Source organism: Colletotrichum aenigma (assembly GCF_013390185.1).
Source record: "Colletotrichum aenigma strain Cg56 chromosome Unknown KSG_Cg56_contig09, whole genome shotgun sequence".
NCBI lineage: Eukaryota > Fungi > Ascomycota > Sordariomycetes > Glomerellales > Glomerellaceae > Colletotrichum > Colletotrichum aenigma.
This window is the reverse complement of record NW_023500915.1, coordinates 1,264,157-1,281,005: the sequence shown is the minus strand read 5'-3', so window position 1 is coordinate 1,281,005 and position 16,849 is coordinate 1,264,157. Positions and strand designations below refer to the sequence as shown.

General features: G+C 56.7%; 3 protein-coding genes across 3 annotated transcripts; 1 reads left to right on the top strand and 2 right to left on the bottom strand.

Moving 5' to 3' along the window:
* Window positions 1-620: 620 nt before the first annotated feature.
* Window positions 621-3,013, bottom strand: UGT80A2-0 (Sterol 3-beta-glucosyltransferase UGT80A2; the record flags this gene model as incomplete). Its single annotated transcript, XM_037328287.1, has 3 exons — window positions 621-1,108; window positions 1,159-2,219; window positions 2,649-3,013. 3 exons carry the CDS (start codon window positions 3,011-3,013, stop codon window positions 621-623), a joined length of 1,914 nt encoding a protein of 637 aa, XP_037172558.1.
* Window positions 3,014-5,872: 2,859 nt separating this feature from the next.
* On the bottom strand, window positions 5,873-6,559 carry CGCA056_v013042 (uncharacterized protein; the record flags this gene model as incomplete). Its single annotated transcript, XM_037328286.1, has 4 exons — window positions 5,873-5,914; window positions 5,976-6,073; window positions 6,142-6,309; window positions 6,385-6,559. The coding sequence occupies 4 exons, from the start codon at window positions 6,557-6,559 to the stop codon at window positions 5,873-5,875; spliced, it is 483 nt and encodes a 160-aa protein (XP_037173523.1).
* A 6,432-nt stretch (window positions 6,560-12,991) lies between these two features.
* Window positions 12,992-16,380, top strand: CGCA056_v013041 (uncharacterized protein; the record flags this gene model as incomplete). Its single annotated transcript, XM_037328285.1, has 4 exons — window positions 12,992-13,401; window positions 13,575-13,616; window positions 13,775-14,170; window positions 14,631-16,380. 4 exons carry the CDS (start codon window positions 12,992-12,994, stop codon window positions 16,378-16,380), a joined length of 2,598 nt encoding a protein of 865 aa, XP_037172559.1.
* Window positions 16,381-16,849: the final 469 nt, after the last annotated feature.

Below are 16,849 nucleotides of genomic sequence, written 5' to 3'. Positions count from 1 at the left end.
AAGCTTACTTCACTGCATTCATAACGCCTCCCAAGACGACTCCATCTCACTGTCTCAAAGATTGTGATGATCCTGAATCTCTGGTTGCGGATTTGCAACTTCCATTTCACCTATTACACTATAGATATTACCATGTTATGATATCCCTCACCTCCAAATCCGTCGTCTGTCAAACCCCGTCGCTGACAAACAAACCAAGCATCCCCTCATCGACGCACCGGTCTCCTACACCGATCACGTCCCACAACACAAACGGAACAAAACGCCCACATGGCAATGAGAAAAACCCCGAACCCGAAAACCTTCCGCGTCGACAGCCTCACCAGAACTGCACAGCACCCGCGGATGTTGACGTGGCCAAATACTGCGGCAACCCGCATGCGTCGCACGACAGCAGAGACATGCGTCTTCCGTTGCCGCCGGTCGTTTCCTTCACACACGCCATCGGAGAATATCCCACCTCCCGGGTGCCTCGCTGCATGTCGTGTAACAGCCGGAATCTGCAGCGTGTATCGAGACGAACGGGATGTGCGAGGTGACCAAAAGTCGAGACGAGAAAGTGCCCGATCAGACGATGGACCTGGGTTCGGGCATCAGGGGTGAGAGATAGGGAGCTAGTCTCATGACTTTGCATCCCATGCCCGGAGAACTTCAACTGTCAAGTCACCGCCCTCCTCGGTTCTGTCGATCGCGAGTTCTTGGGCCTCGATCCTGCCGTGCCGTAACCTGGCTTCAGCCACAACGTCTCTGTCATCCCTCTCGCCCATTGATTTTGAACACGCTAGGTCAGCCATCCGCAAACTGATGCCAACGAACCCGACGATAATGTTGACAAGTGCTACCAAGACTCTCAGAATGGCCAGCGGTGCCTCCAGGATGACTCTCCCAAGCCTTCTTCCCCCTTTCTTCAGCTCTGCCGGTTGATATGCAATGCTCTGCAACTCTTTCCAAGGCGCAGCCACCAAGAAGCCCAGCATCTGTCCGTAACTATACAACCTGGGGTTGCTAGCATAGAGCTTCGGCTCAGTGGGGGAAGCCATCTCCCATAGAATAAAGTCAACGAAGTTGAACATCCCAAACGTGAGCCCCGCGAAGATCATCAACGGCGCTACCCATCATCGTCAGCAAACCCCCAACAACAGAGCATCCCCAACTCACCTCTGAGAATATGAAGCACCACAAACGCCCAAGCCTTCTCCTGCAGATCCCTCCTCACACCTCTCCCAACCCCCTTCACCCCCATCACAAGCCCACTCACAGGATCCCCAGGCGCAACCAGGTCCCCCCATCTCACAGCCTCCACCGCCCTCAACTCCTCCCTCTTCACCCGCCCCTCCCTCATCAACACCTCTGCAGCAACAGCACTCACCAACACGCCCCCAACCCTCCAAACACCAATCCTATCCTTCAGCACCGCACACCTCAAGCCCTCATACACCGCCAAACTCCTCTCCAGATCCTCCCTAAACCCCTCGACGCCATCCCTCTCCGCCCTCACCCGCCTCCCAAACTCCCCCGCCGCAATCGCATACCTTTCCTCCAGTAGCTCCCCAAGCTTCCCCCATAACCCATCCTTCGTCATCTCCGCAATGCCAAACCCGACCGCCGGCCCACACCCAGCCTCCGCCACCCGGCTGCCCCAGAACGGCTGGTCCCCGGCCACAGGCACAACCAGCGTCGGCCGTCCGCACCGCAGGGCCATCGCAACCGTCCCGGCGCCGCCATGGCACACCACCGCTCTAACCCTCGGGAAAAGCCACGCATGCGGTACATCATCCACCACAAACACATCACCCTCCTCCTCCCCCTTCTCACCCACACCCTCGTCCATCACAACCCCGCTCCACCCCCTACACACAACCGCCCGGAGCCCCATCTCCCTCACCACGGCCCTCACGACGCCAAACACGTCCGCCGCGTTGGCGAAGGTCATGCTCCCGAAGCCGACATACACCGGCGGCTGCGGGCCCTTCTCGAGAAACTTGACTAAATCAGCGGGCGGGACAAAGTCACCTTCAGAGACGTCTTCGAAGGCAAACCCCGCGACGGAGATGTTGGAGGCCCAGTCGGACGGTTTGGGCAGCAGCAGCGGCGACCAGAGGTATGTGCACGGCACCCGGAGGCGGTTGAACTGCGAGAGCCACCACGCGGGCGAGAAGTCCTCGAGGCCCATGCCGCGGCGGGTGGTGTTGATCACGGCCTTCATGGCTTGGAGGAATCTTGACAGTGTCTGTCAGTGAATCATTCCCAGTCATATCGGTCGGTCTTGCCCATCTCTTAGAGCATAACCACAACTCCGCCGATGCCACCTCTCCCGCCCTTCAGAACCCACCCCTGAAGACGAAAAGAAGATGAAAGAAATCAAGACTCACAGCAAATCCTGCACCCACCAACTCGCCCTCCTCACAACCCCTCCCTTCCCAACCGCCCAGCCCGCCTGACTATGCGGCACCTCCCTCGAGTATATCCTCGGGTTCATCCCAAACAAGTGCAACGGCACACCCATCCTCGCCGCCGCCGACGTCTGCACGAAAACCTGCATCGTCGACACAACCAAATCAGCCACAAACCCTCCCGCCTGTCTCCCTTCCTCTTCCACCACATCCTCCACCCCATCCCTCTTCTCCCCAGAGGTCGTTCCCTCATACCCGCCATCAACACAAGCCCCCCACCACCGCGCCCCCATCTCCCCAAACTCCCGCTCAATCTCCGGCACCTCCCTCTTCAGCTCCTCCCGCGGAAGCAGCCGCCGCGCCATCATCCGCTTGATATCGCACCGCGCCCCGGCGCTGTAGAACCCCACCCCTGCCGCCTCCACGGCCGCCCGGTACGGCGGGTGCGTCGCGATCCGCACCCGCACGCGGTACCGCCCCCCGGAGCGCTGCAGGGCTTTCGCGATCGCGATCGAAGGCTGCAGGTCCCCCCGGGATCCCATGAATAAGATCACCACGTTGACGCGGAGCGGCGGTGGCGGTGTTGATGTCGTGTTGTTGTCATCCTCGGCGGCGGACATGGTGTAAACCCTGGATAGATGAACCTTCACTTTCAACACGAGAGAGGCGAAAGGCTAGATATGGACACGACTTCGTAATAACACACACGAGTGAGGAAGGAAGGACATCACTTAATCCGCTTCAGTCATCAAAATCTCTCCCAGCATCTCAGTCCATTTAGACTTTCCCCCTATTCTCATTGTTCTTCCCATCACATTACGTCAAACGCTAAATCCGCCTCCCCGGCCAATCACACCCCGACAAGCGCGCCAAATGTGGCTGCCTAAACGACCATTTAATCGAGAATCCTTCCATGATAAGAAAAAATGACAACAGCGTGTTCCTCCAGGACAAAAGAGGAATTGATTATATTATCCCCAAGCCTTGCTCTGGGGGAAATGTCATAGTCTGCGGCCGCCCGCGGGGCCGCCGACGTCCTGATGGATGCGTCTTCGGAACGGAGCACACGGGACGTCTTATTTTCGGCTCCGGGGTTCCATCGCGGAGGCGGGCCGCGGGAAAGAGGAGGGAACAGAGACGTGGTAGTATGGTCTCGGCGTCCCGTCCAGCACATGTCGTCTCTTATTCGGTTTCGCCACCATTCTTCAGTCTCACGGACCAGGCCGCTGCTCTTCTCTTGCTACCGTAATCGTCATATCAATGTCACAAAAGTCTAAATCAGCAGTGTTTGTGTGTGTGCGTGTACATGGCATGTGTGTGAGTGTGTGCGAGCATCTCTTCGCCTCAGAGACAAAGTTCAGACCGAAGCGCCGAAGCTGCCATGACCTGGCTCGACCAGGCCTCCGATGCGATTTCAAAATCAAAGAAAGGGATCGAGCGCAACAATCGGACGCCAAATTTGTCTCCTTCTTCGCCGCGCTCCCAACTTTTGGGCGTTTCGTCATCGGACGATGACACATGTAATACCTTAAATCACCGTATTGTAGAGAGGGGGAAGAGACCGCCATCCCGAACGAGAAGAGCAAAGGTGGTGTTACATCTGTTCACGTCTGAAGTTCCCGGACAGTCGATGCAAGGGGGGGTCAGCAAAGAGCAGCGAGGGCTGAAGACGAAATCTCTCTCTGATGGTTGGATGCTGCGTTGCCTGCGAGACGCACCGCAACGCTACGACGCAACAGACCACTGACTCGGAAGAAGGGAGAAGAGTCGACGTTGGAATTGTCTCAAGCGGTCGCAATCACAACAATGGGTCAGGCCGAGGGCCTCGCTTCCAGAATACGAAATGGAATGAAACAAAATAACGTTGCCCAGACAGGTGTCTATGCCACGGGCCTCTGGATGGAGTTTTCGAATCTTCTATAATCGGCAGCGGCGTTTGTCTCAAGGAGCGGATGGAAATTGGAGGATCTGGCGGAGGATGAGATAGCGGCTGAATAGACCGATGGCGGTCCGGCAACAGATCGACTCTGGGCTTCCGTCGATTCGGCTCGACACCACGGACATTTTCCCTGACTCGCTAATCTGGCCACGCTGACGGCCGATTTACGCTGAGAGACGGGATCGGAAATGTGGCAGAGAAGATGAGTTGACTGTCGTGTCGTGCATGTTGGATGGGCCACGCCACACCAGACACACTGTGGCGAGGTCTTCCAACCACACCAAGTACAACTCTCTCTCTCACTCGCTCTGTACTTGGTACTGCGGAGTAGATGATCACATAGCGTTGAGCAAAGAGTAAGGAACTTGCATGCCAGTGCCTCCAACGCATGTAAAGAGCTCGCAGAAGACCAGGCGCAGCCAGACCAAAGTTGGTTAACCTTAACGTTAGCGGCCTCCCACTGCAGGCACCTGACACGCCTCTGCCGACCGCTCGCACGTACTGGCGCGTGCTGGGCTCGCTGGTGTTGCGGAATATTTTGTGATTCGGGGCGCCGCCGGGCCTACTGCAGCGTGTTTGCAGTTTGCATGCGAATTTTGGGACGGCGTCGGTCCACGACTTTCCAGCGTCGCAGCCGCAAGGAACAGGCCGCTGAAGAATGCTCCCCGTCCCCTCATCGTTCGAACTCTTGGGGCCACCAGCCAGATCCGCAAGAGATGGATGGGCAAAAAAAACAACAAGATCAGAGATGGTGGGAGGGGACGGAGGAGGCGGAGAAGCTCGTGCTGGCAAATGACAGCGACAAGTGGCAGTGGCAGTGACCGTGGCGTCGGTTTGAGTGGTACTGGAGCAGGTCCCGAGTCCTTGCCCGTATCATGATGGCGTTAGTGCAGAGGGCAAAAGTTGAGATGAAACCATTGTAAATCACTCGAGACCAGGGTCCGAGGGTGCAAGCTCGCGAGTGTGTCGCCTCGAGATGATCGGCGCAGGGATGACACCCTGCAGCAGACCTTGCCAGAGGTTGGCTGGCCTGGTGGGCTGGTCTGCGGGCTGCAGAGAGGCCTGGAGACAGGTCGTCTCGTCCGCGTTTGCGCTGCATCGTCGGGCCCGAGACCGAAGACTGAGGCCTTCAGAAGACCAGAAACAGCCAACAAACAATTGCCTCAGCCTAGACCGCGGCATGTCGTCTGTATTCATGGATAGACGGCGTGTCGTAGGGCGTATCGTAGGGCATCCGTTTAGCCCGCGGCTTGGCTTAGGTCCAAGGCGCTGCTTTGGTGTTCGTCGCGTGCGAGGCCTGGCAGCTGAGAGCCACGGAAAGAATGCGGCGGCATGGTACGGCGGTACACGGAGATGTACCTGGTCGGGTGTGCCCTGGAGCTAGACCTTGTCGACCCAAGCTTCCGTGGGCCGAGTTTGCGTCGCATCCCCTCTCCGTCAACCCATCTCTTAGCGGAAGCCAAGATGGAGGCACCTTAGCTGCTACCCAGGGCACCTTACTTGAGGCCTCGAAATTGGCACTAAGTGGCGTCCGTCGTCTTTAGTTCGCAGACGGGACCATCGCAACGTGTGTGATGGATGCCTGTGCTCACCGACTTTCGTCAGCGAGGGAAACACGTACAAGGTGAGGAAAAGGAGGTCACCGGTTGGGCGGGAAGGCGTCGTCCGTCAGCGAACAGCTGGCTAGTGCATCTTCTAGGGGCCGAAGCCGATGACGGGTGTGATGATGATGATGATGATGATGATGATGATGCTGCATTTGGCGCTCGCAGCCAACAAGACGAGTGGCAGTATCGGTATCAGCGGCACGGCAGAGCAGAGAAAGCAAAGCGAAAACGGTGATGTGGAATACGGCAAGAGCAACACGAGGTATGCTCTGGAGGTATGGTTTGGAGGCATGCTCTGAAGTGGTGGGCATCTGAGGTACCTCGAGTATCATCGTCGGGTGTTTGGCTCTGCAGTGGAAAGCTTGAGCGCCTGCGCGTCAGCGTCAGTTTGCCGTTTTGTCTGACAAAGTTCGCATTGTATTGCTTGTGGGCTCGGGGTGCTGACCTTGTTCATTGCGCAGTTTGTTGCCTGTAGCGTTTTGGCTCCGTCTTGAAGGCTTCGTACATGGCTTCGGCTTTGACTCTACAGCCTCGCGGACCTCGCATCCTGTGTTCTTTCGTCCAAAGTCCGGTGGCCGGATGTCGAGGGTGTCCGCATGAACTAGGCCTAAAGAGGGCATGTTGGAGCAGAAAGGAGCGCGCAAAGCATGCTGAAGTGCGGTGCTGGACGGATTCTGGCGCAGCCCAGGTGTTCTGTTCCCAAACTGCGCTGAGCGCCAGGCAGAGAGAGGTCAGCGCATCGCAGCGCAGCACAAGGCAGAGCAGGCCAGAACAAGAACAGAACAGCAGCAGCGCAGTGCGGCAAAGGTGCGACCGGGACCTGGGGTGACCGTTGGAGTTGTTCCTGAGTCTTTCCAGGCAAGGTTCCATTCTGTCTCCAATGACAAGAGGAGTGGACATCAGCTGAAACATGTGCAGCTTTTTTGGGGGGCTGTCTGGACCCACAAAAGAACCTGGCCGGGTCCACAGAAGGCTCCCCGTCGGTGGTGTCTCTCAGAAGGTGGTGTTCTAGCTTCGTACTGCCGGGCTCATCGTCCGTCTCCTTTTTTTTTTTGCAGTGATTGAGTGAGTCTTGGGTTGAAATGCAGTGATTGATGGCGCACCCCTCCCAGCGGCCCTGGCTAAGCACGCTAAAAGGCTGATGGTGGGCTGGTATGGTTTTGGCTAGAGCGCCACCTTGAGCTGCTGTGTGATGGAATAAGGTAAATTCGAGGTGTGTGTTGTGTTGTATGTGCCTTGCGTTTAAGTCCGGTAGTCGCAATGAACGAATGAGTTGACGGATGGATGGATTGGACGACGGGAGATGGGACAAGTGTGATATTTCGCCTCTTATGCGGCGTTCTGGTGAGGTTTATGCCTGTACCGCATCGTGGCTAGCAGCTGCGCATGCGTCCTGCTGAGGCCGGCAGCCACAGAGGCAATTTGGCTGTCCATGCTGATGCCTTGATTGATGACTGATGAAAGTGATGCCTTCCTTCCACATATCCGCGGCCATGCCCCCTGGGTCCATAACATGCGTCAATGGCAGCAGCCGCGAATGGCTGACCTTTCTGGGAAAGAACCCGGCGTCGGGCCTGCCCCGCCGACTCGACGAGAATATCCGTCCGTGGTCCATCAGAAAAAGCAGGAGAGAAAGAGGACGTCACTTGCCTGTCGTTGTCCACGATCACCCTGGGTGAGGGAAGGCACCATGGGCATTGTGGAGACGATGGGCTTCAGCTGCAACACCCACATGGGGACGACGGATGACGGGCGACGGACCACGGAAGGAGGCGTCTCGTCGTCCCACCATGGGCTCCAAGTAGAGGGGTTGACCTGGGAGGCCGACAAGAGAACACACAGCCCGTACGAACACTGCAGAGTAAGGTAAAGGGTAAGCAGTACTCGTACGCAGTAAAGTTGGTTCACACACTAGTCCTCGGGAATGGCGCGGGAGAGCTTCCATCTCCATGATCCTTCTCCCCTGCCTTACCCTGCCCGCACCTTGCTTGCACCTTCCACCTTTTTGCTATTCTCAAGTTATCAAGTACCTGCCTGCCTGTGTATCCGTAGTGTAAAGCACCTGAACTCCAAACCTCCATCCCGCCAGCCCCCGGACCTGGCCCCGATCCCAGCCCATATTCCTCCCTCGTCATCCCCCCGTCCTCCCCCGGTCCTCCTGACGGACGCCGCTGTCGCCAGGCCCCGGGAAGGAGGCAGTTCCCAAGTCTGGACTCTTCACCTCATGCACAATCTGATTCTTTTGGCGCGCCCCGCCATCCGTCAATCCATCTCCCCATCTACCCACGACACGCACCCTGACCGACCCCGTCGTGATGCAGCGGCCGCGGGAGCAACACCGACTACCACACTGCCATCCGGGATCCATCTTCGCCTCGTCATCCTAAGCCTGGACTGGACTGGATCGGTCCCATCACTCCCTCATCTACAATGCATCTATCTGCAGTCAACCACGACGGAGAACCTCAACAACCTCGTCTATCTGCCAGACGACAAGGTCATCAGCGCCGCAAAGTCTACTTCTCTGCCAGACGATGGGCCACTCGACCGCGCCATTGATCATTAATACAAACCGTCCTAGGTATGCATCTCACTCGCTGCGCAACCAATGCCGACGCAGGACCGATACAACTTCGTCCATACCAGCCCGACCACCACCCACGGCACCACCCACCTCACCCTGTTCCATCCCATGCTGCCCATGCTTCCCTGCCCGTCACCCCCTTCCTTCGACACATCTCACCATCCCACCTTGCAGCGTCCCCGTCTTGAAACGTGGAGGCAGCTTCCCACAAGCCAATCGCAAATCGCGCATTCCCCCAGCACGCCCACCCATGGATCGTCACCCGGCTACGTATCGAGATGCCCGAATTTGTCCAATGTCCCCTCGAGCCCTACTGTCCTTCTATGCAGCAAACGCCCTGCCTGCTATGTCATTCCCTGCAGCACATCAGTCCGCGCCGCCACCCACACTGCCAGACCTGCGCCCACGATACCAGTCGCCGTCTCTACCTGCGCCGTACTAACCACCAACTTTAGGTACCCTACTCTTGAGCGCAAACCACGCCGCGCACCTCAATCTATGGTATTACGTCCGCCACGTACGGGATCCTTCAGTCCTTAATACTGCCGCGTCTCGCCCTACTACACATGACGGGACGGCGTCGATAACGGAGCGAATCGTCTCAATCGCTGGTTCGAGATAGCCTACAACTGATGTGATGCGCTGGACAAGCCAACGCCTCGTCTTGTCTTGCGCGCTGTCTAGCACCATGAGCTGCATCACAGGACAGGGATCACAACCTTGCTATCCGAGTGGCATGCCAGAGTGACAGCCTGGTGACGAGATGCCGTCCCATGGGTTTCGTCTGCCAAAACCACATCGAGGCCGCTAACGCCTGTGTTGTGCTGTCTGATAAGCGTGCCGAAAGATACCATTGCACTGGACAACTGCGCCGTCTCTCACCAGGAGGCGGTCCTGGGCATTAACACACTTCCAGGCATATGCATATGCGTTCCGAATGTGCAACTGCGACGAAAACAAGACATTAAACACCCGCAGTCGACAAGCGGCCGCCCAGAGCAACAGTGTGCCTGGGTTCGTGCTCCATTGGATGGTAAAGCAAATGGGAATCGTCCGTCTCCCGCCAGTTCACACACCTCACCCACCGGCTCGATGCGCTATGGCGCATTGTCCATCGCCATGGACCGCCCCGAGTTCCAAGCCTTAGCAACGCCTGCCGCAACACAACGCAAACAAACACCAAAAACTACCCTACCTTGAGAGAGTCGGGAAAGGCAACGCAACTCAAGCAATCAGCCATCAACACAGACCCACCCGACCTCGTGTTGGGAAGTGAGATGGATGCTTGTTCACAGACAGCAGAGACGTTTCCTACGACCAGAGCACGGGCTGGCGTCACATCTAGCGGTGGTCGAGAACATGAGACACACCAGAAGACTGCCAGAGTTGAGCTCGAATCCTGCTGTTCCCCGAAGCTCGACTTTCTTGTAAGATCAAGCCGGCATCTCTGTCCCAACGCGCCGCGTGGCTGCAGCGCCGTTGTATATTGCAACAGCAACACATGCACAAAGCACACCACCACACGCACAATGGCGACAAAGAAGCAATCGGCCGTTGGTAGTTGGCGCTGGCGGGGTCCGTCGCCTCTGCCGGCCGCCTTGTGGCTTTCCCTCGTGCGCCCAGCCATGTGGTTTTGCTCTCTTCATCTGGTCGCTTGCATCCATCCAAACCGCCTCTGCGGTATCATCCAGCAACATCCATCAACCAGAGATTTGCCTTGCAATTATCCGCGGGTTTGACAGCCAAGAGCAACGACAGACAGCGGAAGACCAGATGCGGTAGCCACCGAGCGACACGGGTGGGCAAGTCAGCAGCCCCAGCATTCGCTTCGGCATCTCCCGACCGACTGAACATCTTACTGCACATGCCCGTGGCCTGGTGTGCTAATTTGGCCCCTCTCGCCCACGGTCAGATACCAATCCGGTCAGAGATCGCACACCTGAGCCCTGTCCCCATCCACGGTCCACCCCATCACAGATCCCAGTGACTTCAAACGGAGTGCTTCCTTGACAAGTTTCACGCCCAATCCCGGGTCTCAGCTTGCAGATCGATGGACAACTGCGCCTCAGGGCCTCCCATTTGCATCAACCGAGCAGCCGCGGCGCACTAATTACTACGCAGTATGGACCAGCGGCTTTCATCACGTACAACCACGCTTGTTGTTTTTTTGGCAACCCCGTCAAAGTTGAGCGCGCCAATGGCACCGAGTTGCAATAGATGCCACCCGCCTTGCCACTGCCTATATCACGTCTGTTATCACACTGCCCTGGCTGGCTATTTGGAAATCTAAGCCCTGCCCGGACGATTTCCCTGCGGAGATCATGGTTCAGACGGAGCATCTGACGCCATGATCTGCTACGGCCCAATCTGATGCACAATTCGACGTCGAGGGAGTCGCCCTAGTCACCGGCAACGGCGAGCACGCCAAGCTCCTACGGCAACCCACCACCAAAAAGACGCAAACCGCCGCAGAGCGAGAGCGTCCGTCATCCGTCCTCTGGCAACAGCAGGATTTGGGGGCCGACGACGGACTCGCTGCAAGCACAGCACAAAACAGCACAGCACAAGGCACCGAGCGATCAACCATCCATACTAAAAACTACGGAGCTAGGAGCGGGGCCCAGAAGCTGTCGCCTCTTGTGCCAGTTACACAAATCAACCAGACATCAGTCACCCCTGTCCCTGAAGTGCACCTAGCACATGGACCCTCGTTGCGCCAGCGGCCAGTCGGGGGCTTTTTTTCCCACCGGCGCGCCCAAACCTACTGTGGGGAAGTCTAAACATCGACTACATCCCTTCCCCTTCAACGCATAATGCCCAGCATCCTTGCGTTGCCGCAAGTGGAAACTCTGATCAGATTCTCTAGCTCCCACTCTTCTCTTGCACAGTGATCATGCTGGCTCCCGTTGCGAGCCTCCTCTCCGTCCCCATCTTTTCCTCCGATGCTTGCTTGCGGCTTTCAGGCCTTGCCCCAGCCTAGTCGTCGTCTCGTCGTCCCTCTCTTTCTCGAAAGTGAACCAGCCTGCGTTGGAGCCCTGACCTGACAGCAAACCGGGCTCGGTCCAGCCATCCGTCGTCCCTGTACCCATCTCAGGCGTCTTGACCTAGTCATGACTTCGATACTGCTTCTGTTCTGACCGTCTCTACACCCTCCGCCCGGATTCCCAAACAGCTACCGTCTTCAATCCCTACCGTCCCTTTATGCGTTCTTCAGCACAGCCCTACTTCTTCGTGTCCCTGGCTACCCGGGCTCGTCCCCGTCTCTCGCTGTCCATTCGTCTTATCTTTGTTTCTTCCTGACCTTTCCGAACATTGGCCTTGAACTCCCCCCTCTCATTTCCATCACCATCCGCATCTGTTCTCAAGCCTGCCAACATCTGTCACAATTCGGTTTATATTGAAGAAAGGCGTGTGCCTCATCCATGGCATGATAGTACCTGCGTTCCCGAAACGAAACTTTGACGAACTTCGCCGAGGCATTCGCCGTTGTTGCCAAGTACATCCCCGAGCACACAAGACGAGAGAGCTTACCTCGGACTTGGTCTTTCCCTATTCCCACCGTCTCGAAGAAGAAGAAGAAGCCGAAAGAGACTCGGTCTCGGCGTGTCAAACGTTCCAGCATTTGGAAACGACACGAACGACACCATCGTCGGCAAGCCGTGTTCGCGGACCTGAACGACATCTCCTTCGGTCGACATACATGCAGTACACTGCCTCAAATAACCCCTTGATCGTACAGCCTTAAGACTTCAGCTACGGGAAAGGGACCGTTTCCTCTCTGTTTCTCTCGGTTCGAGGTCGATCCGACAGCTGCGAACCACTTTGGCGTGTCCAGAGGCAGCGGTGTTAAGCCCTTTCGGATGACCCTTCACATACACCACTGGCCGGCTTGAAGGTGTTTCGGCTGTTTCAATCCGCTTTTGGAACTGTCAGTGCGACTCTGAAACGGCGATCCCAACGATAGGTCTGATATTCTTATCGTTTGCTTCTTAACTTGTCATCGCCCTCCTGTCCTACCCCTTCCCTTCCCTAGTTGCCTCCCGCCCCCCGGGCGCCACACACAAAAGCTTTGGGATCTCCCACCAACCTTATCACTTCCTTGCTCTTCCCTTCACTACTGCCACCATACCTTCCCGTCCCCAAGTCGTGCGACCTACGCAGCCTTGGTGTACAGACGAGTATCCGATGTATCGGACTGGATCCTAGAGATCGGACACTATCAACAACAATAACGACGACGACGACGATAACGACCAAGAGTCACCATCGTGAGAAGGATTATCTACAGCTGGACTAAGGAAACCGAGTCGATATCAACTTGACGAGCATACGAGTATCAAGCGAACTTGGCGAACTGGACGACTAGAGTTTGGGAAGTTTGGGAAATCTGTCGACATTAATCCGAGGAATCGCCAAACTGGATTCTCCCCGGCGACAGAACTCTTCCCCAGTCGTCCGCGCTTGAGCGATGGACGTGACATCACTACTGAACGCAGGCGCGGGAAAAAAGCCCATTATCAGGAACAACATTTTGGAAGCCACATTTGCGCCCATCGACGGACCAACCCCGATTCTTGCGTCCCCGGAGAAGATTGCTTCTTCCAGGCGGACCAGCGACGCCCGAGCACCGCGGAACCGCACGCCATGGGATGCGGGCGGTTATTCTCTTCCATTATCACTATCAGTAGACACGAAGCTCCCCATCCCCTCTGCGACGCCTGCGTTTTATAGCGAATACGACGTCGATCAATCAACCTCTGCGAGCTCTTATCATCCCTCGTCCAGCAACCACTCGAGGGCGAGTTCTCTCAGTTCTTTGGCACACGAGATGGCGCATTCCGCCAACATTACTCCGATGACGAGTACACACCCCGGACGGTATGTTGTGTCCTTTTCGAAGTCTTCCGCTGTCGCAGTCGTCTGCGACTTCGCTCTTTCATGTCGATGGTGATGGGATTCGACGATGGAGGGAGTCGGAGTACGGCGTGGCTCACTTTACGCATTAAATTCAATTGTAGTACTTTTCGGGACACAAGCTAATAATCTGTCAGGCCCAGTATGTCTGGCGAGTCGGAAGGGCAGTTGACAGCTAGGTAAGTTGGTTAATGTCTCGGGTGGTTTTATCACAGGGAGACATTGCAGCGAAGTTCGTCCCATTTCAGTCACCGCCTGCTAGACTGGGACTTCTTTCAGCAACGTCAACGATGTGAACATGCCATTGTTCTTGAGCATTGTATTGACAAGGATACAGACCAAACTTGCCACGCGAAGATGATGGGCACGTTACTGGTGGATTCCCTAAGTCGCCAAAGCATAAGTTTTCCGACAGCCACAGCAGTCTGTCGTCGTACACATCCTCAAATCAATCAGGAGGCCATTCTAGGATATCATCATTATCAACCGTAAGCGGCATCCAGCCGTTTACATCACTGCTGAACGATGTCCCGCCGTTCGACCCCAAGCTCGATCACCAGAACATGGGACCTGCAATGGTCGACATCCAGCCGCCATCACCTAGGACGGCTGGCCAGGACCCTCCATTGGATCCTAGCATGAAGGGCCCTGGTAGACCGGGTAGCCCATCTGATGCGATTCTGATAACCCGCGGCATGGGAAGCAACAGATCAAGTCCAACGGGCGGTTTGAGGTACGTTGAAAGACCCCCGTAACTTCCCATTCCATGACCTGCCCGCATCGTCACACATTTCCGCACGTTGCGACAAGAGCCACTTGGGTGAGTTTGGGTGAAAGAAGGGCGGAGTCGATTTCATCCCATTCAATGCGGATGCTTCGCGCCTTCCTCACGTCGAGCCTTTTGGGCCGCAGCTCCTTCCCTCACCTTCACCAAATCTCCCCCACCAACGATGAAATCTGGTGGTCACGCGCTCCTCGCGGTTTTCGTCTCATCTCTACGAACGCCTCAGGCCGACGACGACCTCACCCGATTCACCCATTTGCACCTGTCACTGTCTCGAGCAGTGCATCACTCCGTCTTTTTTTTCTCCTTCCCTATTTAAATCGTCTCTTGCCTCGCAACAACCCATCTTTTTCTGCCAAACACCTACGATCAATTCGAGCTGGACTCTACTGACGATTCGACTTCTCAGCCCTCACTCAAAACAACAGCAAGACAACCTTAATTATCTTTCCCTTCCCCAGGATCACCCTCAATCAAGAACTCACAAACGCGCGGTTTCTGCCCCCGATTTCGCAGCCATCTCTGCCCCTACTTTCCAGCCGTTCCCCTCCGTCTCCGAGACTGCTCCTTTCCCTCCTCAGCAACCTTACGCCATGTCTCCTCCTGAGTCTCCCCCGGCTCAGGCCAACCAGGATGAGATCAAGTGCATGTACATCGAGAACTGCGACACCGGATCCCAGCCTCGCAAGGCCATTTCTCACATCTTCGGCCGCAACAAGCTCTGCACTCGCATGATTCCCGCTCACGTTTGGGTTCACTTCTGTCGCAAGCATTATCAGCGCAGTCGTTACCGCAACGCCCACGAGTATTCGAAGCTTCAGGTTGACCTCGTGCAGAAGCAGATCGCTCGCGTTCAGCAATGGAGCGACGAGAACGAGCGCGCCGGCAAGGCTGGAGTCGTCAATAGCTGGTCCTTGGCCATTCGAAAGCGCGAGCAGAAGCGTTTGGAGGACAAGAAGGAGTCGAAGAAGCGCGCCTACCAAGACGAGTCCGACGACGAGCAGCTCGACGGTGCCATGCTCAATGGTACCGCGGTCCCCGAGTGGCTTCTCAGCAAGTGCGGTGCTGGTTACACCACAGTTGCCATCCAAGAGATTGTCGCCCAGTTGAAGACCGAGATCGACGGCGGCGGCCTCAGCCAGATTCCCGACATTGAGATCCTCCCCACGATCAGCAGCGACGGTCCCGACGAGAAGCCCAAGACCTACCTCAAGCGCAAGACGAGCGGCGGCGCTGCCCACAAGCGGTCGCAATCGATGGGAGTTGCCCTGCGCCCCGAAGCACTCCCCATGGCTAGACGTGTCAGCCAACCCAATGCTTATTGGGGCCAAGAAGGTTTCGATACCTCTCCCTTTGACAAACGTCAACGCATTACTGACATGGAACCTGGCTACTTTGGAGACCGCAATGCCATGCCTGGCATGCAGAGAGTCCCGTCCGGCATGCGCCGCATGAACATCCCGCACCGACCCGCCTTCGGCAACATTCGCGAAGGTCACCCCGAGGAGGACTACTACCGTCAGCCCCAGATGGGATCTGGTCCCTTCGTTTTTGGCGCCGGCGGTCCTCAAGGCGGCCCCCTCCCTGCCCCGACTCCTCAGCGTCGCGGCAGCAAGTCGATGGCCTCCCACCTCGAGACTTCCACGACCATGCCCACCTACCCCGACCCTCGTCGCGCGTACCATCAGCGTTCCCAGAGTGAGATTGGTGGCTTCCACCAGGGCCAGGCTCCCAACTACCGCCCGTCCTCCTCCTCTGGTTACGCTCCCGCCGCCTACCCGTACCCCGGCGCTGTCGAGCAAGACAGCTACGATGGCACCTACCCTCGTCCCCATGACAATCCCTTCGTCCAGGGTGCTCAGCCCAACTACTACGAGGATCCCCAACGCCAGTACGCCTATGGTGCCTCTCCCTTCCAGCCCAACCCTGCGTCCCGGCTTGGTCCCGCTGGCGTCAACAGACACACCCGTCACCAGAGCACCCCGAATGCGCCCCGTGCGATGCATCGCGCACCTTCCGCGCACGGCTTCGCAGTCGGCCCGAACATGACTCCCGACCAGCGCGGCTACGAGCACACTCCTGAGCGCCACTCGTACGCCACGCCGCCCATGCAGCCCATGCAAACTATGCAGCCCATGCCGGATGCCACCCGCCACTGATCAGCGCCTAGATCTGAGCGAAGAATATGCACTCTTTTGAAACGGCCTTCCTTATACCCGCACAATCATGTCACACCGACACGGCATCAACTTGGAGTATCATTCGGGAAGGCAAGCGGTCATTTGGTTTCTGTCCCATTTCCTCCCTCTTTTAATCACATCTCACCTTTCTCTCGTTGCACACGGCCATTGCATGAGGACAGCGGGGAACAAAAAACCACGGACTTTCTTTTTCTCTTTTTCCTCTCTGGGAAGCCCCGAGCCATCTGGGGTATTACATGGCTCGTCGAGGCAAAAACATGATGGATGACTGGACATCGCACGGATCAACGGCACAACTGGGGAATTTTCTCTTTCACGGTTGGGAACCACGTCTAGAAAAAATCAAAAAGGGTAACCTTTCCTTTTTCTTTACTGTTGTCGGACACACGAAGCGCGCGAGAGAGAAGAGTACACAAGGGCATCAACA